We start from the raw sequence: 26,360 nt of genomic DNA on the forward strand, positions 1-26,360 counted from the left end.
ATACCCTAATTATGTTTAAAAATCTTTACAAATACTGTATGGATTTATATAAACAAATTAGTCCTTTTATCTTTATTACCTTTATCACCATATTTGTTAAAATGAAATCGTGTGGTCATTAAACGTTACATATGCACCATTCACCTTGCAACAAATGCCAAAATATTAAATAACATGTTTTTTTTTTTCTCATGAGATATCCTCAGCAAATGTATTTTTGGCAGTTTTTTTGAAAACTTTGTTTCTTGGGTAAGACGTTGGAAGGTAGTAGCTGTACAAAAGAGGAAGAAAACTCTACTCCTACCAGCAGCCCACTGAGAGACCATTCGATGACCATATTCTCCTCTGCTCCAACATGCATCCTTCCCACAGGCTGCAGTTCTTCAAGAACTGCTCCAGTATGCACCTTTTACACAGGGTACAGTCCTCCAGAAATAGACTGCTCCAGGGTGGGTCCCCCGTGGACCACAGGTCCTGCCAGGAGCCTGCTTCAGAATGGTCTTTCCATGGGCTGCAGCTTTCTTCAGGATATGTTCACCTGCTGCACCGTGGGGTCTTCTGTGGGCTGCAGTGTGAATATCCACTCCACCATGGACTTCTATGGGCTGCAGGGGGACAACTTGCTTTGTCATGGTCTTCTCCACTGCCTGCAGGGGAATCTCTGCTCAGCTGCCTGCAGCACCTCCTCCTCCTCCTCCTCCTCCTCCTCCTCCTCCTCCTCCTCCCCCACCTTGGTGTCTGCAGGGATGTTTCTCAAACTTTTTTCCTCACTCGTCTTTTTCCCTTCTTTCCTCACCCAGAAACTAATTACCTTTCTCCAGGCCTCCCTCTCCCCTCCCAATTTGCCTACATACCTGACAATCCTAGAGCTGGGACTAATTTTTTAGCTGTGATTGATTTATCCACATAGTCTCTTCAGTCTATGTGTTGTTACAGATCTTTTTTCTTCAGCAATGTACTGTGCATAACTTCTGATAATTTAATTGAATAATATATACTCCTTGAGTTTCCTAAATTGTGCAGTTGAGTAGCAAATGCTGTAAGCTGACTGAAAATAAGCTATAGATTGGTTCTAGGGTTTTGTTTCTCAGTAGTACTTTACTTAGCAACATGACATATGGTTTTTTTAGGCTGCTGTGTTGCAATCTCTGCTTTCCAATTTGTTTCGAACTCTAGTAGCAGCACATTTTTCCATAATAGTTTCCACCCAATTTGACTGGTGTGTTCAGCATAATCTTTTATTTGTATCCATACATATAAATAAATTTAGAAATGTAAATAGAGAAACTCTATTGGATGGTACCAATTAAATAAAATAACTTGAAAACAAGTATTTCTGTGCCTTTTCAGATATGTCCAGGGTAGCATATTTCTCTATTTTGCTTGCTACTGTGATAATTTCCTGTTGGGTTTTTTCAGTTGCAAAAAGCCTACTGAATTATCTGGATTGTGAACAAAGACTTTTTGATCTGTAAGATATGGATCTGCATCCTCCAGTAGACAATTCCCCTGCTCCTCATGATTCAAGTAATGCATTTCTGGCTTTCTGTGGCTTTCCTTCCCTAAGGAAGCCTTCTTGCTTATATACCCTCCTGCAGGGCTCTACCTCATCCCAATTTCCAGACAAACTTCCTATCTGCTGTCTAGCCATAGTAATTTTAGTAAAATATACATCATCCAAGCGGCATATGACTACTGAACAAACCAGTAAGAGAAAGTCAAATCATGATCCCTTCTCTTCTCCCTCTAACACCCCCCTCCCAAAAAAAAAAGTATGTGTGCTGCTCTGTATGGGCTGTTCTGTGGTATATAACTGCATAGTTTCACCATATCAGTTAATCCTGCAACTAAAGCTAAACTGAGTCATGATTTGAACCTGAATTCTATGAAATAAAATGAATGTATATACAAATCAGTTAAGCTCAGTTTGAGATTCTTGCAGTAGTTGTCATTTTAAAGGTTATTTCATATCCTGACAGAAGAGTTTTGTGAACAAGAGGGTTATACGACCTGTAGTTATCCAAGGATATGTTTTCAGTCCAAGTAATATTTTATCGGTTTAACCAAAATAAAACAAATAATTATTTTTCGTCCTGTTACAATGATACAACTACTTTAATCAGTTACTTAAGTAATACAGTGAAAAAAAAAACACATTACAATCAAAATTGTTATACAAAAGCTTCCTAGTTTTCTTTTCATTGTTATAGTCACCCTTCCAGTATTCCCCTAAGACCTGAAGTTGACAGCGCTTATTTTCCTTTAAAAAAAAAAAAAAAAAGAAAAAAAAAGAGAGAAGGACTGACAATTCATCAGCATCCTAAATTCTTCTCCAGGAGAAAATACAAATGCTTTAACCTTCCATCTCAACCCCTTAAAAAGGAACCTAAGCAAAACCGTGCTTCCTTCTCTGCCTTGGGTCAACTTGAAGTTATTTTTGTCCATTTTGTACTGTAGTCATCTTACATGCTTTGTCTTCGTGCGTTTCCAGCTACTGGTTGTTTCGGTTTCTTTTTTGTTTTTAATTTTTACTGGTTTTGCCTGTTAGTTATTACAGTTGCAGAACTGCCTCCTCCAGTCCCAATGAAGATAAAGAGCTAATGTTTGTTTGTTAGACCTTTGCTATACACGGTGCTTAGCACAGAGCTAAGTGGAGAGAAATTTGGGTAGTTACCTGATGACTAGGGACTTGTGATCATAAAGCAAACTGAAATCACCTCAGACCAAGGCAAACTCTGGCAAGTCCCGAGATGCTGCACTGCTGGAACAGCACAGAGCCTTTTCTAGTAATAAGAGAATCATACTTACTGGGCTACAATCCCCACCTGAAGGAAAGAAGACTACAATCCCCACCTGAAGGAAAGAAGGGCAACTAAACTGGTCAAGGGGCTGGAAAATAAAACTTATGAAGAGAGGCTGAGGGAGTTGGGGCTGTTTAGCCTGGAGAAGAGGAGGCTGAGGGGAGACCTGATTACGGCCTATAAATACTTGAGAAAAGATGGTGGGGAGGTGGGGGAAGGGCTCTTTACATTAGTGATGGGTGATAGAACAAGAGGAAATGGGCATAAGCTTAGTCAGGGGAGATTCAGGTTGGATGTTAGGAAGTATTTCTTCTCTGAAAGGGTTGTCAGCCACTGGAATAGGCTGCCCAGGGAGGTGGTTGAGTCCCCATCCCTGGATGTGTTTAAGAATAGGGTGGATGATCTACTTGAGGATATGGTTTAATGGGGATTAGGGATGGTTGGACTCGATGATCTCTAAGGTCTTTTCCAACCTAGAAATCTATGAATCTATGAATCTATGAAAGCTGGGATCCTAGTGCTTTGCAGGAGGACCTTGTGACTCCAATTTGCGCTGAAGTTACAAATGCTTTGCAACCAATTTAAAGATTTATGAAGCTGGGGTATAATCACTTGGGCGTCATTCTCATTTGTCCAAAGAATCAAGTTATAAGTCTAAAGTAAGACATAACTGTGTAGTAAAATCATTATTCTTAGTGGCTGTTTTATGTCAGGTCTGTACTGAATAAGAACGTTGTACTTAATGGTCTTACTCCTGAGAATTTTGCTGGTCTGAATCTGAGTCACTCATGTTAATGGCATCATAGCAGTGTTGGATTAGATTCAGATCATCAAAATTCTTAGGAATAAAACCTTTAAATACAGTATTTATGAGTGAATCAGAATTTCTAATTGCAAAGTACATATGTAATTATTACAGCTGTAATATTTCTGTTATAAACACTTGTTTGTGGTTACTGTTATTTTTTATGGCCAACACTAATGCTTGTTTTCTTTCCAAGCTTTTTTCATGTGATGCTAATATTTTTGCCATTAATTACCATCAACCATTTCTTTCTCGTGATTTGCATCTTTAGTGGAAGTAATCTTGAATGGCTGATCATCATATTTTCTCTCTTTATTATTTTTCTTTCAAACTCTTTCGTGAGTAAAAACCAGTCGAGAAAAAAAAGTTCAGTTTTCTGTTTTGTGTCTTAGTAAGTTCTTTTGGTGTATTGGATATCCCGTATCATCTCATTATGTAACAACTTAATATTGTAAGAAATGCCAGCATGAATCAATCAAATATCCATTCATGATTTCTAAATGTTATATGAAGCTTTCAAGAATACATTCTTTTCTGAGACTGTACATGCAGTTAACAACCTGCATAGAGCCCACTACTATTTTCAATATGAATTCTTTAAAAGTAGCTACTATGTCTGCAGATGAACAGAAAATCAAAACGACGATATTTTTTTTTCTTCAAGATTAGTTTTTTGTGACTTCCCTGGTGTTACATTATAGATCTACAAACAATAGGTCCTTCAAAACTTTCTTCTTTGTGGAAAAACAAATTCCTAACCAATTCTGGAATTTGCAGCATGCTAACATATATATTTAATGAGCTGCAGTTCTAAAAGAATCACAAGGTCTCCTATAAAAGTCACTGAAGTCCAAGACACTGCTGTAGCATTATTCTGATTCACTGGACATTAAGGCATATGCACGTAGCAATACTCTGGAATTTTCTGCTGTCTCCAACAGGTGCATGGATAGAATACATTTTCCTGAAGAGAATGGGAAATATTGTGAATATACCATCCATAATCCAGAAGGGAGCTTCCATCAGCTTCTACACGATGATGGCTGTTGTGACTAACAGCCCTTTCTCATCATCAAAGGTAGATTTTCAGACTAGGAATTGCTAGTCACTTACATTTAATAGACTTCTGGAATTTTATCATCATTTAGTATCAGCATGTCAGGTTGCAGAAGTTCTTATCTTTCATGCTGCTTCAAGAAACATGAGCAATTTTGATCTGCTTAAGTCTCATGTATAAGAAACAGCCTGAAGTATATGATCTGAAGTTTTCCTCTCATGTGAATATCAACCCAACACAAAATCAGAAAGCTTCCTAAAACAATTGTTATTCGTGAAATTCCAAAGATGGTTCTGTTGATCACTATTTGTTTTCTCCTTGAAAATTCAGTGATGCATACTTGGAACATGACCAAGACAACATAATGAGTTGGCAATTTTTGACAATTTGATCTGAAGAAGGAAGAGCTGGGCATAACATTAAAACACGTTGGGGTTTTTCTTTTTCCCTCCCCTTTCATTCCCACCCACCCACAATGTGAGAATCTTCTACTATGTACATCTGCAGCAGCTCCTTTGGAGGAACTTGGAAAAGTCTTGCAGATTTTACTCAACTTGTATGCTTTGACAGTGACTGTTGTTACGTGTGTTGCACTGTGTTTTACAGAAGAAGCAACACGCAGTTCTAAGCTACTGTTTCTTCATCTTTTCTGTTGTTAACACACGCAATGCACTTCCGAAATAGCACTAAAGTACACGTGGTGTCAGAAGATATTTGGTAAATATGTGACAGGCAAAACTGACCTGCAGTGGTGTGACTGTGGACAGAAATGGCACTTTGAGCACAAATAAGTTTTAAACGCTAGAAGAAAAACAGATAAAGGTATTTCAACTTGTCTAGATTTTAAATGTAGGGATTTTTCACTTGCAGTCTTGCACTTGGACTTCAAGGGTTGAAGGAATACTTTGTCAACCAAACGGTAAACTCTGTAGGAGAGAAGATAATCAACACAAAGTCACAGCTGCTCTAACCGTCCAAGTAATATTTTCAAATTCCATCTACAAACGAGTAACCAATTTCTGCATCTGTTCTCACCTTCCACTCTTGCTTTCAGCCAACTCAAAATGCATGTTTTGGCAGCCATACAACTTCATCTCATTTGGTGCTACGGTTCCTCAGTGGGAGTTGGAGAAATGGATGATAAATCAAACTCAGCCACTAATCACACCATCCACCTCTCCCCAAGTGCAGCTTTCTACAACTGAAAAAGGATGACAATTTCTAAGCATCATAATCAGCTAATTCTCCCCTTCTGAGAAATTACACTTTTTAAACTACAGTGGCAATGGAATTGTGCAGATTGAACCCTCCATGGTACCTGAATATTTTATTCTGTAACAGAAGCTGTTCTTGTCTCTTCATGGATCTTGTAACTCTCATCACATCCCTATTGTCTCTAGCAATCACACCCTGAAAACTGCATAGCTCTTGTGCATGTGTAACACTTGAAATACACTGTTGTCATCATTCTGATACTGCCTTGGGAACTCTGGAACATGGTTTTGGAGCTGTGCGTTGACCAATCAGGTCAGCATCAGCCGGTCAGGACTTTGAAAATATTCATGTGTGGAGCTACAAGTCATATGAGAAGTTTGGGAAGAAAGAGCATGAGAAAAATTCTGGTAGTAGAATACCATATATAGCGTTACAAGAATTTTATCAAAATTCTAAAACCAAATATATCTACTTTTACAGAATCTGTAGAATTAATCTCAAGTGATGAGATACTTCCCATTTTATGATTATGGTAGAATTCATTAGCGTTGAGCTGTGTATTCTGTGTAAGAAAACTGAAACTGCAGAAAGTTCTTACCCTTTGGTGTGTTTTGTTGTTTGTTGGTTTTGTTTTTTTTCCCAGAAGGCACTTTTTGATACTTCAGAGTTGTCATTATGGATAATTTTACTTGGAGGCCTGTATGGAGAACAGTTTTGTTTTATTTGACAATGCCAGAGAACTAGACTGCTATCAGTATTCAAAATAAAAGGTGTGAGTTTGTGAAATGATAAATTCTTGATTTAGGGAATGTGGTTTTTATGTGGATAAAGTCACAAAGTCAGCTGTACCTGAGCTGTACCTATCAAAGCCTCTGATGAAGATTTGTCACTTATGTTTTAGCTTTATGCTAGTGATGAGGTGGTGGGGGAAAAAGCCACCACCACCACACATCCCCCCCCAAACCCCACTTTTATTTATGAATTTTATTAAATTCTCTGATTAACATTAATGATTAAAAATATTTTGATTTCTTAAAATTTTATTATGATTTCCAAAATGCTGTAAAAAGGTAATTTCTGAAGATCTTTTTTGTCTTTACCATTTTCAGGACACACGATGGTCTGTTTATTGAAATTATTCTCCCTATGTCTGAGAGTGTAGGTGCCTGTTAACATACCTGCTCATTGATCTTTCTAAAGAAGTATGTATATCTGTATGGAACTGTGTTGACTACGTATATTTTCAGACCTTACTGATTATTCATGCTCCACAGTGATATACAGTAATTCAGTGAATGAGCAGAAATGATGAGTCTTGAACCACAGAGACTGTTCTGTTGGTTGAGATTTTGTCTATTTTTTGTGCTCTTTATCAATATTAAGAAATAAAAGCATATGTACTTATCCAATCTAGCAGAAAACTCCATAGTATGTATTTTACTTCTCTCCCATATAACATTTGAAAGGAAAAAATAAAATAAAATTCCAATTTAGTAGGTGTCTGTTATTATTTCAGGCAGATTTGAGACTTACTGACACTATTAATTTATAGAGATTATATCTGTGTTTTGATTTGTCACCAGTGGCAGCTGCAATGCTTTTTTTCTTGGTGGGGATTTCTCCTGAGGAATACTGGACAGATGCAGTGTACTTTGTGTTCCCATGTGTGCTGCCTCTTCCTATCCCGTTTTGGTGCGTTACGGCGCCAGACATGATGCTAATATGTGCTTTCCATACTGAGTGCAGGAGGGAAATAAGCTTCAGGAAGATTTTACCAAGGGTTATAAAGTTCTGGTGGTCACAGACCCCAAGGTTAGGGCTGCCCCGGTTTGACATTATGTATTACTAGATGATCTTTAAGATCCCTTCCAGCCCAAACCATTCTATAAATCTATGATTTGCTGTTCAAAATTAACCAAGATGACTTGCATTACGGATCAGTATGAATGCAGACTTTCTGCTTTGTTGGTATATTCTGGTTTTGATAATGCCCTTTACAAGAATGGGAAAACATAACTAGCATGGTTTCAATTTTTACTTCAGGCTAACACTGCGCATTAATTTTTTGTCCCAGCATCTTTATTGCTCTTTGCCGTAGTCAACTTCGGTGTCTCTGCGGTGTTTCTAATGTTTGTTCCTAGCTGTGCTTCAACGTGACTGCAATTATTGTACTTTTTGGATGATAATATGTCCTTGACTTATTTACCCAGGTCTCTATTAACTGATGTATACCATAGAATGATATAATACAGCCACACTAGTATTTTTGAAGTCCTTGTGAAAATTCATCAGAGTATCTGGCATTTTTCATTTGCACGTGTTAATCTCCAGCATACTCTGGGAATCCTCTCTAGGCATAAGCAACTTCTTCAAACTCTTTTATTTATGTATTTATTTATTTAATTATGGGATTTTCTTGGTCTGTATTTACACTCTTGTTTTCTTTCATTTATTTCTGTGTTCAGGAATGTCAGCCAAACAGTAGATTTTCACTTGGGTATTGCACCATGTTTGCAGAAAAATTAATGAAATTGTACAGTAATCCATCTGCAGAATAGGACCAGGGAACAGCACTTCTTTAACTGTTCATGAGGAAGCCACAGGACAAAAAACATTCTGAGCAATGCGGCAGAAAACATCTCATGTATCTTACATTATTTTATAAGCAATTTCAAAGACAGTATTGTGATCATTTTCAGACAATTTTGGAAAAGTAGAAATTAACTTTAGTAAATAGCTATTTTTATGATTCGCCAAATTTTCTTGCCTACAGTTGTTACATGTTTTATTTGGGTTCATGGACTTTGCTTAACTAGTAGATCTCTCTCAAAATGCTTCTTGCCATATATTTGGTGATGAGAATAGATGACATAGTCACACAAAAATCTCCTATCATTCAGAGTATTTATTAGGTTGGTTTTTACCCTAACTATAAACCTAAGACACATCACATCACCCATATTTGAATAAAATATTTTTTTTCTCATACACTGGAACATAGGAATATTATTTTGAGTACAGATCAAATATGTACATGTCAAAGTATTTTTTTCCAGCAGTATTAGAAAATAATTAGATAAACTAAAAACAAGATTGAGAAGTTACTGTAAAAGCTATTTAATTTTAAGGATTTTTGTGCTCATTCTAATTATCTTTTTTTAAAAAAAAAATCAATTAGCATTCATATATGTGCTTTGGAATGTATGGAATTAATTATAGTAAAATATATAGTGAATTATACAGTAAATTGTAATATTTGGGATTAGTTAGTATTGACCTGATAGAATTTTTCTTTATTATCAAATTCAAAATAGCGCTGCAAATTTTACACTTCTGTAAATACCTTTAGTGATTTTAGTGAGGATTATGAATAATTTAACTCTTTTTACAGGAATTATGTTGACCATTGTACCCAGAAGGTACAACTAGTACGTGCTAGTTTTTCAAAGTGAAGAATTACCTTTTGGAATACATATTTTTAATTTTTTTTTTTCCTCTTTCATATATACTTCTAATAACCTATTACTGGAAAAAGAAAATTGAGCTGTCTGAATAATCTCGGATATAATTCAGAAAATTGTGGTGGAAGAACTTCAATGAATGTGTCATTACAGCTACAGGTCAATATAATTTCACAGAAAGACACTTTCCATTGTGCAAGGAGAAGGTAGTAAGAAAAAAATCGACTCCTCATTGTAGGTTTGTGATATACAATAAGGAAGGGCAAAGAGAATATTTTTCTCAAAATACCTGTTCTCTACTGCTACTTTTTATTGTACAGAGCTACCTTAGTGCTTTAGGAGGACAACTCTTAATGAATCACTAATACAGTATTTAGTACTATGTCTGTGATTCGTACTCACAGGTTGTTTCAGCATATGTCTTCTCACAGTTTCCCACATATTTGTGGGAAATATATCAAGGTAGAAAAAGAAATAGAATTGCTGCAATGTATGTACGTTTTAGGTAGGAATAATGTAAATTTACTATTGCATTACATTCTTGATGTTTTAAAGAAGAAGCAAATAATCCATAGGTAAATAATGCTGTTATTAAGCATGTCTTACAAAGTACCTGTAAAATATATATATACATCAGAAATTAGAAAACTGTTTAATATTTTGTTTTAAAGAAATTACGTTTTAATTATCCCAAGAAATCCCTCCAAAAACTATGATATTCAGTACTGTAGCATGTTTGCTAGTAACTTCATAACTTTTCTCTTTCCTTTTTAAAGGTATAATGAAAATACAATTTTCAGCATTAGAAATGACGTAAGAGATAACTAAGTGGTCTTAGTTACTAGTTTTTACTAATCCAAAGGGTTTTAGGTTTGCTCTTGCATTAGAATTCTTTAACTCTAATTTATGTACCTGTATTCTGAGGTTTTCACAGGAAATAAAACTCAGTGTTTTTGGATTCTGATGTGAGATGAGCATACTTTTCTTTCCATAGAAATTATTATATACAGAATGCTTTATATGACTGCTTCATGTCAAATGTTTTAAGATCTAAATTGCGTGCATATTTGCTGTATTTGGTGAAGAAATAATTGTACAGAGTTAAAAGCTCAGTCACTTCAATATCAGCTGCCAGTTGGTGATTATTTAGAGTAAAAAGCAGTAAACTCAAGCGTATGTATTTATAGGACTGGACATTAAGGTATGTTTCAAGTTTAAATGTGATGCAGTGAAATAATCACTGGTTTTCCTTCCCTTTTCCACCTTCTTAATCATGAAGGTAGGTAAATATCAGTATTTTTTATCAGGCTTTTTTTCCTCAAATGATAAAGGTGAAACAGAGAAGTAAAGCAAGTTTCTCAAAGCTATAAAACAAATAAAAAGCCGAACCAGATTAAAAATAACTTATTTTTCCTCAAGTATTCTACTGCATGAAATTTGAAGTGTCAAGCACTGAATTTCTTTTTTATTTGTTTTATTTAGTTTTCCCTAATATTTTGTGCTCTTGAAATTCAAATAGCTCATGGGGAGAGGGTGAGGAGGTGTTGTGGACAAGGATTTTTATGAAGGTGTTAAATATAAAATTTATGTTATAGAAAATCAGAAGCAATCATTCATTTTTCTTCCTTGCCTTTTTCCATGCAATGATATGGAAATGAAATCCAGAAATTCAAGTTGCATTTATGGATCATGTTTTTTTAACCATTGTGAGCTTGTGACAAGAAAATATGAATAATGAAGATAAATCTATGGCTGGATTTGTGTTTTGATCATTATTTGCTGGGTGTTTCAGTTCAGTTTCACAGTTGCATTTTTAAGGACAAGAGAGATAATGCTAACTGTAATCTAAGATACTATGATTTTACAGGTATGCATTTTCATTAACTGCAACATCATAACCAAAACGAGTGAAATCATCAACAGGTTTTGTGTATGCAGTTCACCATTCCAGTCATGTTCACCTTGACAATGTTCCTTTAAGCATGTACTTATTCCCTTGATTACAGTGCCTAAAAAGAGAACATTTTTTTCTATATTTTTTTTTAATTTATTTGACAAATTTGTAGGTTGCTTAGTTGTGAGTAATAACTTCACCATATGTGAAGAGATGCTTTCAGTCATACTTATCAATGGTGTTTAATATATAAAACATACATAAATATACATATATATATAAAACTTTTCTTTTTCCTGAATCAATGTAAACAGAGCCCAGATGGCCGTATAGAAGTCAAAGGGCAGCATGGAAAATCGTCACTGCATATTAAAGATGTGAAGTTGTCAGATTCAGGGAGATATGACTGTGAAGCTGCAAGTAGAATTGGTGGGCACCAAAAGAGCATGTACCTTGATATTGAATGTAAGTTCTAATATTTTGTTTTCTCTTTTAAATTTGTTTTAAAAGAAAAAAAAAAAGTACATTCTTAATGGAAAGTCAGTTTTTCCTGGTAATTCATGTTTAAACTTGCATAATTTAAGAAAGCATGTCCTTCTGTACTTAGTGATACTGAATTCTGTGGAGGAATCCTGTCTTTTCTGAAGTTGACAAGACCCTTGTCGGTGATTTAAGCAGGACAGGATTTTGCCTGAGATCGTATTTCAGTGGTACTACCCACTTACTCAAGGCTAAGCTTAATAACTTCAAATCTTCGGGCTAGTGGAGACTGCTGTGGGTGAGAAGTGTTCAGTGGGATAAGGTAAGGATTGATTTGAGCAACTGCTCAGTCTTGAGCTTAACCTTCTAAGAGTCAAGAGTCTTCTGGGGTTTTTTTTATAGTTCCTTGTTTCACTAATCCCCACCAAGTCTCTAGCCCTTCTTATAACCCCTCCTGGAGTTCACAGGTTTGTGACAATTTCTTTCACACAGGCTGCTTTATGAACAGGCTGCTTATTCAAAGCTCTTGAATTTTATCCAGGAGAAAAAGATATTAATTTTACTGAGAGAAGAGTCTGATGCTATAGAAGCCATTCGGAGGATATAAATTTGAAATATACAAAAATTCATTGGAAAATCATTTCTTCAAACTATTCTTCAAATTCATGAAGCAAAGGTCTTAAAAAACGAAAACAAACAAAAGAATACGTCTTTTATGTTTCATTGTTATTCTGTTTTGCTAGAGATTTTCTAGATACATTTGTTCTACATTTGCAGTATATCTTAAGTGAGCCTGTTTGAGATTGAGACTCTGAATGGAAAAAGTCTTTCCAGTGGGAAGATAGCAGTTGGAACAGGATCTGTGGCACAGAAAGATAAGTAATAGTTGGAGACTATCAGCTGGGTGATTTCCTGAGGAGTTCTCAAAGTGACTTCGGTGTAGAGTTGTGTGTTCCATCTTTTTGGCAAGCAAGCAATGCATTATGACGTAGGAAATAAATCTGAAAGGAAAACGAGAAATCGTCCAAGTTGTAATTGGATGTTAAGGATGGAGAGATTCGCTAACCCAGAAGACCTGAGAAATAAATAAAATATTTATTAATAGCTTTAACAAAGCTACTCTTCAATAGACAAGTGAAGGGATTTGAAAGTTTGCAAAGTATTATTACTATTTTGGGGGGAACATATTAATTCACTATATTTGTTTCTTTAATGAGTGTATTGGTGCACTGATAATTGTTTATTTTATATGTATATAAAGGAAAAAAATATTTTACTAGATCAAAATGCAAGTTCAGTGAAGTTCCTGTAAAATTTCTGTAAAATCCTGTTCGACTCTACACAGTGATATGAAATATATTGTTTGATTAGGATTCTGTAGTCATTATGCTTTCAAATTAAATAGGAATACTTTTTGTATTCAGAAGGAAGATACAAGATGCACCACATTTTGTGAAACATGGGCAATTGAAATTTTAAAATTTATTAGCAGCACAGAATTCATACTAAAAGACCTAATAAAATCTCTGGATTAGTACAATACATTATTATAGTCTAGAACAGCTTCAGGGTTAAAATTTCAGAACAGATGCTAAGAATTTAGAAGTAACATGTTCTCATTATGGTATGGCAGCTTTAATTTTGAATATGTGTGAGAACAGTCAAATATAGTGCGCGAGAAAATGGAATAGCATATTGTTTTAAGTCTGAATTTATGCCTTGATAGACACTACAAATACGTTCTTTTATGAAGCAGGTACCATAGTTATCCTTCAGTCCAGTTATTTCACTGTAAGTTGCAGCCTAGAGACTTTCAGCAAAAGGTACAGTTTCAAAATCTATACAAGTAATTTGTATTCTTATAGCAAAATGGGAACACGAGGGGAGTTGTTAAGAGATTCTGTGAAGTCAGTATTGAATAAATGATTTGACTCTCCATGTATTATTTATAAGTGATATTTTTTCAGCATGTTAATTGTGATTACAAACGTTGTGATCAAGGTTTTTTACTTTTTTCCCCCCAAGTATTCATCTACCAAAATGCATAAAACTCTTCAAAATATTTCAATTTTCACTTCAATTATTTTGGGTTTGTTCTCTTCAAAAGCAGTTTTGAGAAGAAGTTCTTTTTCAGATATCAATGGCTTTTTGCATAATTACTAATGAGCCATTTTAGCAGAATTTATAATATTTTTAGTAATATTCTAGTATAAACCTCAATAACTATTTGAAAATTAAAATATAAATTAAAAAGCAAGACTTACCTGTTTATATTGTTCCGTAGTTCCTAGATAGGACTAATCAATACACCTATGCCATTCTGTAAGTTAACAACAAAACAATAGCAGTTTTCTTTATATGTTTTAATACATTTGACAATTTCTGTAGTCAGGAAAGGAGCATGCTTGCATCATACAGTGCAGTTATACAGGCCTAATGGAGACACAGAGTGCTCTGGTGTCAGTGTCTCATCCTTTTACTTACTGACCCCTATCAGAAACTTAAACTGACAGTAGGATCGCACAGTTTCTGTGCTTTATCCTTGTTCTCTGTTGGGTTTGCTTATGATGATAAGAGCAGCTCTCCAGGACAGGACGAGATTATCAGGTTTGATACGAATTGGACACAGTTAACCCTGCCTTTTATCTGAAGTAAATGATAGACAGACATGAATTGTGGAGAACCTGAAGACATTTATATGGATTTCTTCCTACAAAGTCATCTTTATATTGAGTTATGTGTAGTTTTCCTTATATCAAGTATAAAAAATAAATCAAAATAACATGAAATAGAAAGACACTGTTATAAATATTATTTACTAATGAATTTCATTAACTGCAAAATTTAATTACACGTATGAAGCCTAGTGTGTATTGATATTAACAATAACAGAAGTAATTGATTGAAAAGTTCCTGTGTGATGGTTTTTGTGATGCATTGGGTATTAAGATGTGTCTATAGTCTATATGATTGTCTATATATTTATCATAGAGAAATAACTATTTCTTTTTTTAAAAATAATAAATTATAAAAATAGTTAAAAAATAGATAAAGCAGGAGATAATCTGAGTTTTTCAGAAGGGCCTGAAGAAGTTTAGCGTACAAATACCAGTGCATTTCAACCTGATTTGTACATACTAAATCGGAAAGGATTTAAACAAGCCATTAATGATCAGCAGTCTATGATCCTTAAAAGTTGATCTTGCCCTTAAAGTTTTCCTTTCATTGTGCTCAAACTGTTACTAACACAGTCAGAATTCACAGCACTTAGTTGTGTACTCCAAGGTGCACACATTGCATAAAATGCTGGTGTCTCTCATTGCATTCTCAAGTGCAAATTCCTTTGGAGAATGCTCCTGTTACTGGAGAAAAATGTATTAAGCCATGTTATTTGGAAAAGGCCCTATTTTTCCATATACTAGCTGGGAAGCATCCTAACTTACAGTCTTTTGTAGCTGCATAACAACTGTAGCTTACTAGTTGTCATATCACTCTATTTCAATTAAAACTCCCAAGTTTCAATATTGATACTGCAGTTATTAAATATGCTGTATGGTCCAAAAATGCCTACTTCCTCACTGTACACAAAGAGTAGTGTTTGGAGATATAATCAATTATCACAAACATATTTTATTGAGCAATATGATACATTTTTGTATGGGATCAGCCTTGTGAGTGGTTGACAAATGCGATTTCTTAGAAAACAATTTAAAAAAATAAATAATAATTTGAAGTGTCTTCCAAAAATGAGAAGTTTTTCTTACTACTGATTTTCATCCAAACCTGAATGTTGTAGTTATATTCCTTATTAGTTAAATACTAACAGTCAGTGGTACCAAAAAAAAAAAAGGATATCATGTGCAACATATATTTTACCTGTAAAATAACCTGTGCAGTATTTATTATACTACTGTATTGCTTATCAGAGACAGTCTTTTTTTTTTTTCTACCACAATTTGAGATCAACCTCATTACTGTTAGAGTATTGAACTTTGTTTCCTGAGTTGATTAGTCTTTTAGGTTTTTCTCTTTATTTTATGTTAGTTAGCTGTATTGCACTGTGGTTAATGTGGATGCCTTGGATTCATGAAATTTAATTTTATATCTTTGCAAAAATATATAGCATTACTTAAAAGCGCATTGAACAAGTTAAGCTACAAATTCTATCTACCTTCAAGGAAGCAAGGCTTTGAATCAGTGAAAATGCTACTACTGTGTGCAGGATATCGCAAATGTTGTGACTAATGTCACAAATATTTCAGCTACCTACTGCTATCATAAATTATAATAAATGCAGACAGTTCATACCTCAGATCCAGTTTCTGTTAAAAGAAATCAGTGTATCAACATCCTGTCACTACTCACAGAATCAAAGAATGCTTGAGGTTGGAAGGTGTTGCCTTGTCCTGTTGCTGGACACCATTGAAAAGAGCCTAGCTCTTTCTTTGCACCCTCCCTTCAGCTATTAATCATGGGAGCCCAGCTCTGTCTTGTTATCACAGCCAGAAAACAAAACTGATAAACACAATCATATGACCTGAGAAAGAGACAAATGACAGGAAAAACAATCAAGAGAAACAAAATGTTGAAATGGTCTGGAAAATTTTGCATCTTTCTATTAAAATACTATTGGCATTAGTTGTATTTCTTCCTGTCAAATTTATAGCTTAAAATGAGAAAGCAAAGATAGAAAAGGTCAGTCTTTAGCATCACGAAATACATATTATCATTTTGACATGACTTTGGAACTCGTGAATGTCACTTGTAAGATTCTTTGACTACCTTATGCACTTGCATAGAAGCAAATTTGGTATGCCATTTTAGTGACTTAAAGGGGAAAATAATGTTGAATTTTGAACAAAAGGTGAGGTTTATCACATAAAGTCACTTTGCAGAAACCATTTCACCCAAACTCCCTGTGCTGAAGCAGAGCTTAATGCTTAATGTTGTCTTTTTCTTATGTTGCAACAATAAATGTGGCAAAGAGGCTAAAATTATGCGTTATTCATCTGTATAGTAAATCTACCTATTCTTTAGCCCAAAAGAGTGTAATCATACTTTAGAACAGAAATTCCATCTTAAAAACTTTTGGCCTATATATATTAATGACTTGTTAAAATGCGATATTAGTGTTAGGAATTTCTCTAAATTTTTATCTAATAGAGCTCTGCACTGCATATTTTTGTTGAACTTGCAATGAGCTTAATGTCATTTTAAGTAGGTTTTTGATGTTGGCTATTTTTCTTTTAATAGAAAAATACAATTTTGTATGAATATTTGAATAAAATATGAATGAAATATTTTAGGTTTTATTCTGTTTCTCTTCTAATAATTTAATAGGTATTTATGCCCCGGCAGCATGTTTTCTTACTGACGTAATTTTCACACATGCAATTGTGAAAAGTAAAGGTAAAAAGAAAAGCAAGAGAGTTTTCTGATGTTTCCTTGAAGATGGTTCTACTTGATGAATTGGTCTTACAGGCTGAATACATTAAATCTTTACATTGACAATTAATGCGTAAATTTTAAACTGGTTGTCATACTTGCAAAATTTAACAGAGTTTTGCAAGTCATTTCGTACTATGTTAAGTGTAATTTATATTATACAATGATGACCTGTGAATGAAAAAAGGCAACATGTCCTTTGTCCTTCTCTGTACCTCCAAGATAGGTCCAGCAGAGCAGAAGCAATGCATTTGAGAATTATGAAGAAAATAATCAAGTGGCATGATAAGTGTGATGTTGAAACTTCAAAACTTGAACAGAATATCTTAAATCGAAATTTGTAACGTCAATATTTTTTTTCTCAATTAACTTCCCTTAACTGCAGAATACTCGACATTTCTTGAAGTTGGTATCTTTTAATAGTCTTCAGTTATGTCAGAGCATCCTGAAGTCACTAGGTTAGCTCATGCTTGAAAGAGAGACCTCAAGTATTGTTTACAGTAAACTTGAGGCATGTGGCTTTGGTTGCAATATTTGAGGCCGGGTCCCTCTGCACTACAGATCCTGCCTCAGAGCTGCTGGCTGCTGTTGCCGCACACACTGGGAGCGGCATAAGGCTAAATACCTCTTGTATGTGAGTTTGAGCACATTGTACTAGAAGACTGAGGGATATAAGGTGTAGATTTAGGGGGACCATATGTTGGAAATGGAGTTGGATATGCACGGTTATTTCAGTAATGCTGTTTGAATTTTTAGTAGGTTCCTTAAAATTTATTAGAGATTTTTTGTTGTTTTCTGGATGGTACTGTGTGTAAAAATGAAGTAAAGAGGTAGTGAGGCTGAGAGTCCCTACTATGTACAGAACAACAATTATACTTTGAGAATATAGGAGAGAGACATAGATATAGATAGACAGACAGACAGATAGAAGATAGTAGGGAATGGAGGGGAGATATCAGTAGCAGGCATGTTGTGGAGGTAAGGATGACAGGTAGGAAAATACAGAAGGTAAAGATATGAAGCTGGATTTTCTTCTGAAAAGGTGACATTTAGAACAGGAAGAGAGAAGGGGGTTAGGATCCTGGTTTGAGAAAGGCATTGCAGTTTTTCACTTTTGGCTATAAGAGAATTATGTGATCTAATATATTGTGTTAGAAGTCTGGCCATCCTAAATTATTCCAGTAATTCTGTCCTGGAATACATATAACAATTGCAATTTTGATACAAACTGATGCTATCCAAAAACAATGTGTCAGTAATTGGCAATACCTGCTCATTTTATTACTAAATTAAAAATTACTGCTCATGTGAGAGATCTATAGGGGGAGTCTTCCTGTTCTAGTTCTGACAGCCCGTGCTCTTAGTGATTTAATGACATAAAAAATGTACGATAGATATATTCTTACAGTTTCTTTTAGACGTCATTATTGACATACTTAGCTTATTTTACCTAGCTATGATTTATTTATAATTTCTTCTAATTTAGACAGGTTTAGATAATTTTAGACAGATTTATCCATTCATAACAGATATTTCTATGACATAAACTAACATTTCTTGTGTTGTTTATTTGTTTTATTTTGTGGTGGTTTGGGGTTTTTTTTAAATGATGCACCAAATACAATTCCTTAATGTCAAGTGGAATTCAAAGTGTCGTGGTTTTAGGCTGATCCAGCAACTAAAACTCACACAGTCTCTCCTTCTCCAGTAAAGTAGAGAGGAGAGAAAAAAAAAAACAAAGGGACTGAGGGTTGAGACAAGAACAGAGGGAGCACCCACCAACCATGGTCCTGGGCAAAACAGACAGGGCTTTCTCAAAGCAAAACAGTTTATTAATGATTACTTAGAAGGACAAAGGGAAACAAAACCGATTACTCGAGAGGACAGAAAGAAACAAAACCAGATCTTAAAACCGACACCTTCCCCCCCGCCTTTCCTTTTCCTCCCGGCTCTACCTCCTCCCCCCAGCAGCACAGGGGGCAGGGACTGGGGGAGTGCAGGTCAGTTCATTCCGTGCTGTTACTGCTGCTTCTCTCTCAAAGGAGGAGGAGTCCTTACACCCTTTTCCCCTGCTCCAATGGATCCCCTACCCACGAGGAAAAATCCACAAACTTCTCCAGCGTGAGTCCAGCCCACTGGAAACAATCCTTCCCCACAGATTGCTCCGGTGTGGGCTTTACCACAGTCTCAGGTACTTAGGGAGCTGTAGCCACTCGCTCCGGCGTGGGTCGTCACACAGACTCCAGATGCCTCTCTGCCTTGTCGTGCGTCCCAACACGACCATCCTCAGGCTCAGGCATCTTCTCCCCACGGGCTGCGAGTGGGTCTCTGCTCCACCGAGGCCGTCCTGGTTGCAGAGGGGCCACCTGCTATCTCACCATCAGCCGCAGGGGAAACTCGGCTCCGGCACACCTCCTCCCGCTCCATCCTCACTGACCTGCTGTCGATGCGGCTGTTTCTCTCAGATCTCAGTCCTCTCCAGGTGAACTCAGCCCAGTGGGCACCCCGGGAGTGGGGTGCCCCCGAGTTCCCCAGCTGGCTCTGCCGCCGCCATCCTCCGTGGGCAGCGCCGGCCCAACGCAGGCAGCTGCCCGGCCGGGAGCCAGGGAGCGGGGGCAGTGCCCTCCTCCCTTCTCTGCTCGCTCCTGGGCAAAGCACCTTTTCCAGTTCCTTTGTCCTGACTTAAATAGGGCAATTCGCAGAGGGGCCCTATTGGCTCAACCCCGAGGGGGATGGCAGTCTGATCTGGTGGCCAGAACTAAGCCTAACCCGGTTCCAAAACCACGGAGGTCGCAGGGAGCAAAACCCCTCTCCTGCCACCAGAACCACCCTCCCCTCCACATCAAACCATGACACAAAGAAAAATAGATACATTGATTTTCCTTGACTCTGGCAACACCAAGCACCAAAACTATACATGTATTCATTGACCTTTATTTCTTGAGGTTGAAGGTATCATTATCAACAACATACTTTGCATCTAGCAGATAGATACCTTATCTTCATGATAACTAATTTTTGTCTATGTTTATGGAAATGGAGAAATTAGTGTGGTGTTTGGATATTAAAAATAATATCATAGTCAAGATTATCAGGGACCAGTACTGCTTACCAGTAAAAGGGGACTCTTACTCTTGCATAAACTGTTTAATTAGTAGATAGTCCATCATACTGTTTAATGTCAATGTTTTATTGCAGTGCATTTTGAGAGGAACCAAAAGAATGGGGTGAGAGAAAGGAAACATTACTGAGAGTGGTGCTTCCTGTCACTTGCTGTGAAATATATGTACCTCTGCAAAACGCCTGATCTCAAACTTTTGAAATGATGAAGTGGATTCTGAAAAAAACCTTCTAGTTTTAGCTAATAATTATGGCAATTTAAAACCTAGTATATGATAAGTTTCATTTGCTTTTCTATTAGATAACTTCACATGCATATCCTGCACATTTTTCCTTGCAGCCACATGATAGTGATAATAACAGTAAAACTGTGAAAGTTAATAACTCTGAAGCTCTGTAGTTCCAATCTTCCTTTTAAGGATAATTATATATTAAAATCTATTCACCTGGCCTCATTTATTAAGTCTTTCTAATATTATTTTTTGTTACAATGAATACATGACAGTTATTGTACCTATCTGGGGAGGTCCTTCTGTTTTGTTTGAAGGAAAAGCTATTCATTCCAAAATATTAACTATTGTGAAACAGTTATGCAGGAGAAAATACAGGAGAAAGATAGAAGGCTGTTAGGCAAATTGTGGCAGAGTTACAAAAAATTAAGGTACTTTTACAGAATGGATGGCAAGGAAAGTACTAGTTTTGCTAGAGGATGTGATTTATTAAAGTCCTTGATGATGGGAAACTTATGCCAGTATTAACCATCTAAGAGAGAGGCTTCCAATAATATACTACACAAAACGTCCCAGTGTCTTAGACCTGACCATCTGTCATATATTTTCATTGTATGACCCAGGAAAACAAATTATTTGAGGAACAAATAGCCAAAAGTTTAAAAACCTATGTTTTTAAATTAAGAAGTGCAAATCTGATTTTGTACACTAGTTTGCTATTATAGCTGTCTGGACACATGCTGAATAAGGTAATTTGCCGTATCCAATTTTGTATATAACGCCAAACATGCACCAGAGCTGGATCTTTGAAGTTCTTAATTGAATTACCTCTGGATGAGACAGATGATGTATTAGTTTGTTCTTGAATCACGGTTTTTGGACGTTGTACCTAATAAGGATATCTAAATGATAGAGACAGTTTTCAGGTCAGAGTTTGCTTCTCTTATATAGTTGTCTTATGCCGACTATCCAGAACCACTTCTGCTAATTGGGGTGCTGACCTGTCAGTCAGCTTGAGTTTAGCTGATACTGGTGCTATAATATTAACTATTCTAAAATGCCATTCTAAAGTTATAATTGCATATAGAATCCTACTCTTACGATATAGTTTTGTTTAATTTTGTACCTTTGTGATATGGTGTTTGTTCCTTCTATGCATCTTCTACATTTGGATTGCCTCATCTCTCAAAAATAATACTCCATCTTTCACTGTTCAAGCTTATAACAGTACTAACTTTGTCGTATCCTGGGCTGCATGAAAAGAAGCATGGCCAGCAGGACAAGGGGTGATTCCCCCCCTGTACTCACCTTTTATGAGAGGCCACCTAAAGTAGTGCATCCAGCTCTGGGTTTCCCAGCACAAGACAGATATGGACCTTTTAGAGCAGGTACAGATGAGGGCCACAAAAATGATCACAGGGCTGGAACACTCCTGTGAAGAAAGGCTGAGAGAGTTGGGGTTGTTTCGCCTGGAGAAGAGAAGGCTTCAGGGAGACTTTATTGCAGCCTTTCAATGTGTAAAGAGGGCTTATAACAAAGTAGGAGAGAGACTTTTCACCAGGGCTTCTAGTGACAGGGAAAAGAGCAATGGTTTTAAACTGAAAGAGGATTGTTTCAGATTAGATATAAGGAAGAACTTTTTGTAATGAGGATGATGAGACACTGGAACAGGCTACCCAGAGAAGTTGTGGATTATAAGTCACTGGAAGCGTTCAAGGTCAGGTTGGATGGGACTTCGAGCAGCTCGATCTAATGGAAGATGCCCCTGCCTGTGGCAGTGGGGCTGGACTGCATGATCGTTATGGTCCCTTCCAACCCAAACCATTCTATGATTCTATGATTTATTGTGTACCTATACTAACTAATAGGAACAATAGCTTTTCGTTGGTGGGTTGTTTTTTTTTTTTCAGTACAGCGCTGTAAGGTTCAAATATAGTAAATATCTTCAGGGTTGCCGTTTTTTTTAATGGAGTGCATTCAAGCTCCAAGTTCTATATTTAACTATTTAGAAATTCAGTGTGTTGACTTAACTGGTAGTACTTTATGTACAAAACCTTAAAAAGAACAGTTCATTTACACCCTTAATTGATTTTTTTGTCAGGTTTAAATTAATCCTGAGTTACATAGAAGATAAGGAAAACATATTTTTATTTTTTAGTGGTTTTAACTTTCTCATGATCTTCATGGAAGCTTTTCCTTTTTGTACAGTACATATGTTGCATTTAAGTATCCTTAACATATGAGAAGGTCCACCTTCTCATTTCTAGTTGGTTATACTTCATATTCAATTGATAGAATTTCTTGATAAATATTCTATTTATTAACTTAATTTATTTCTTAGTTATTATAGAAAACTGGAGGGATTAGGTTTTGTAGACATATAAAATAGTCGACCTTATGTTTTCAAAGTCTTGGCTTTAAGGTTTTTTAATTTTTCATGCTCTATTTTCTATCAAACATGTGTGTTTCTGTTGATAAATATTAAATCTGTAACCATTAAAGCACAATATACTACAGTTACTGATGAAAAGCACACAAGAAAAAAAATATCTCTTTATAAACCCATTATTCCCTTCCAACTCATACTCATTTCTCTTTTTTTAGTATTTTATAAGAAATGTAAAATAACCTGTATTTGTTCTGTTGTTGTGGTTTAGCCTAGCTGATGGCTAAGGCACCACGTGGTCACTCACTCCTCCCCCTTGGCGGGGTGGAGAGGAGAAAATTGTAACAAAAGGCCTGAGGGTCAAGAGAAGAACAGGAAGGGATCACCCACTGACCACAGCCCAGGTAAAACAGACTCAGCTTGGGGACAAATCAATTTAATTTGTTAAGTTACTTGAGAGGATAACAAGAAACAAAGCCAGAACGTAAATAAACACCTTCCCCCCAACCCTTCTCTTCTTCCCAGCTCTACCTCCTCCCCACAGCAGTCCAGGGGGACAGGGAATGGGGAGGGTTTACAGATCAGTTCGCCACATGTTGTTTCTGCCACTCCTTTCTTAAAGGGGGAGGACTTCTTACACTCTTTCCCTTGCTCCATTGTAGCCCCTCTTCACAGGAAAAGTAGTGCACAGACTTACTCTAAAGTGAGTCCTTCCCACAGGAAGGACTCCTTACCCATCAGATTGCTCCAGCATGATTTTTTCCCCACGGAGTCAAGGCTTCTTAGGGCACAGCCACCAGCTCTGGCATGGGGTCTTCCATGGACTTCAGATGCATCTCTGCTTCATCGTCAGTCTCTAGCAACATGGGCATCCTTCTCTATGACCTCCCTTAGGCACTGGCATCTCTGCTCCAGCATGGGGTTCTCCACGGGCTGCAGGTGGATCTCTGCTCCACCGTTAATCTCCATGGGCTGCAGGGGGGCTGCTGCCATCTCACCACGGGCTGCAGGGGGATCTCAGCTCCAGCACACCCCTTCCTGCTCCATCATCACTGACCCTGTGTCTGTGTGGCCGTTTCTCTAAGGTCTCAGTCCTGTCTTTGCTGCAGCTATGCCAGGCCAAACTGGCCTGACAAACCTTGGCAGTCCTGGCAGGATTAACTCTGCCTAGAGAGCGCCCTTGGAGTGGGGCACTTTGGAGCTCTCTAAGCCGTGCCGGCACAGCCATCTCCAGTTGCGTGGTGGTGGCAGCTCGACTGAGAGGCTGGAGGGGCCAACCTTCTGCCTCCTCCCTGTCTTCGCTGTAGGTCCAGCTTGGTTCGAGTTTCCCTGTCCTCTTCTTAAATAGGACATTTGCAGAGGTGCTGATTGGCTCGACCCTGGCCACAGGAGAGGGAAGTCCAGCCTGGCCAGAGACCAGTCCAACCGGTTTTAGAGCCCAGGAAGCTTCTTGCAGCTTCTTACAGGGGCTATCTGTGCAGCCCCACCCCTGCTACCAAAATCTTATCACATAAACCCAGCACAACTGTAATAAATGTTTTCCGGAGTTCTTGTAAAACATCACTCCAGGTATTGTAATCTATTCCTGACTAAGAAATCAAAAATCATCTGATTTAAGATTATTTGTCTGAATCAAGTCATTAGCACAGTCGACCTGTATCCTCCTATCCTCCTCTTTTTGCTATATTGCAGCTTTTGACCTCTGGGGAAACAGCTGCAAAGCCTTTTTACCTAGACTTTTTGAGAGAGAAAAAGGGATTCTTTTTTTTTTTATTTAGGGGTGCTTTACGTTTGGGAGTTGTTGATTTTGGGATATATCTTTATTTGATGGACTTTTATTCCTATTTGTATTTTATGGTGTAATAACGGTCTGTTAGTATCTCTAGTCATATATAGTTCATAACTCACCTATTCTTTTAAAATATAAATAAACAGATACTATAGTGTGCTGGGCTGCAGAAATATCCCCTGTAAGTAGCTGTGAAAAGCTTCCCCCCAGCTCGAAAATCAGTAAGACCGGCCTCTGGCCAGGTCAGATCCTCCCCATCCTCTCAGGCCAGGGCCACACAAATCAACCTTTCCAGTGAGAAATGGGTGAAGCTCTTACACCTCTATGAAAATTTGGAGAGTGAATGTAATTTCTCCATAGCAAAGAAAGACACTATAAAATCAGCAAAGGAACAGATTAGATATGTAAATTATATAGGTCATCTCGCTTTGTCGTACAAGGTGTTGGCTGAAGAGTTTCTCATCCTCAGGAAGAAATGTTTTTTTCTGAGATTGCCTGATGTTGCCTAATGGTAAACATAATTAGCAGGTATTCTGTTCCTGAGAATTTCAGCTGAAAGAGTTTAAAGGGAGGAGAAAGATATCAAAATAAAGGCTCAAGAAACTCAAGGTTGAATACTGATATTTTCATGGTGTGTAATAAATTCATACAGAAACCAATTGAAATTTCTATGTGAACATAAATGCTTGGATAGGGGTATACGGCTTGTTTTACTAAAACAGTTAATATATTTTTGTATTGCTTCCTTTTTCCAGATGCTCCAACATTTATATCAAATCAAACCGTATATTACTCTTGGGAAGGCAATCCCATCAATATAAGCTGTGAAGTGCTAGCAAATCCGTCTGCCTCAGTTCAATGGAGAAGAGGAAAATTAGTTTTACCGGTAAAAAATACAACACATCTGAAGACCTACAGTACAGGAAGAAAGCTTATTCTAGAGGTAAGGCTTAAAATGGAAATCAACATGGCAACATTAATTAATTTCTTCCTCGGTCTGGCATCATTGTCGCAATGTACTGTAGAATGCATTTAACGATAAGACTTATAATTTAATAAATAAAAAAAAAATTATGATCTTATGTATCTCCACATTTCTTGTGAGCAGTTAGAGAATAAATCTCATTTGCATGGCTCATGCTCAGTGGAAAACTGTGAACACTGCAGCGAACAAAAATGTAACTTGCATTTCTTGCAAATAAATAAATATATAAATAAATATAAAACTAACCCATCAGGTTAATACTAAAAATTAAAGTGACTACCTAGTAGGTGCTTGGTGTATACAAAAAAGATTTGTGTGGCTTCAGTCAAGAACAAAGCACAAGGGTAAAGTGATAATAAACTGCAATTGGCTTTGATAACAACTATTTCCTCACAGAGGCATTGGAAAAATAAGAACTAAGCTCCCTTCTGTTATCTGAAAGGTAGATGTAAAAACAAAACCTAAGAAAGGCAGAAGACAAAGAGTGGACCTGAATTACCTATTGTATTAGGTAATTAAATACTCAGTAAACTACTAGCAGTAGTGTTTAGCAAAGCATGGCCCTTAATTAATTGTTTCATAACAAAGCATAAGCAGTGTGCCCAGCCCTGGTCTCACCTGTTACAGAGATGAGATACTGTCTTCCTCCACAGGTGTGGAAGAAGTTAGTTCTATCCGTTTCTATCTAGTAT

The 26,360-nt window shown here is 36.7% G+C and overlaps 1 protein-coding gene across 1 annotated transcript in view; it reads left to right on the top strand.

The window, feature by feature from the left end:
* Window positions 1-26,360, top strand: part of NCAM2 (neural cell adhesion molecule 2) — a 151,941-nt gene that overhangs the window by 41,568 nt on the left and 84,013 nt on the right. The window contains exons 8-9 of the mRNA XM_086616061.1: window positions 11,548-11,698; window positions 25,439-25,626. Coding sequence (XP_086472187.1) covers window positions 11,548-11,698; window positions 25,439-25,626 — 339 coding nt within the window. The remainder of the gene's footprint in view (window positions 1-11,547; window positions 11,699-25,438; window positions 25,627-26,360) is intronic.

This window comes from Tauraco erythrolophus, chromosome 1, assembly GCF_009769465.1.
Source record: "Tauraco erythrolophus isolate bTauEry1 chromosome 1, bTauEry1.pri, whole genome shotgun sequence".
Classification (NCBI taxonomy): Eukaryota; Metazoa; Chordata; class Aves; order Musophagiformes; family Musophagidae; genus Tauraco; species Tauraco erythrolophus.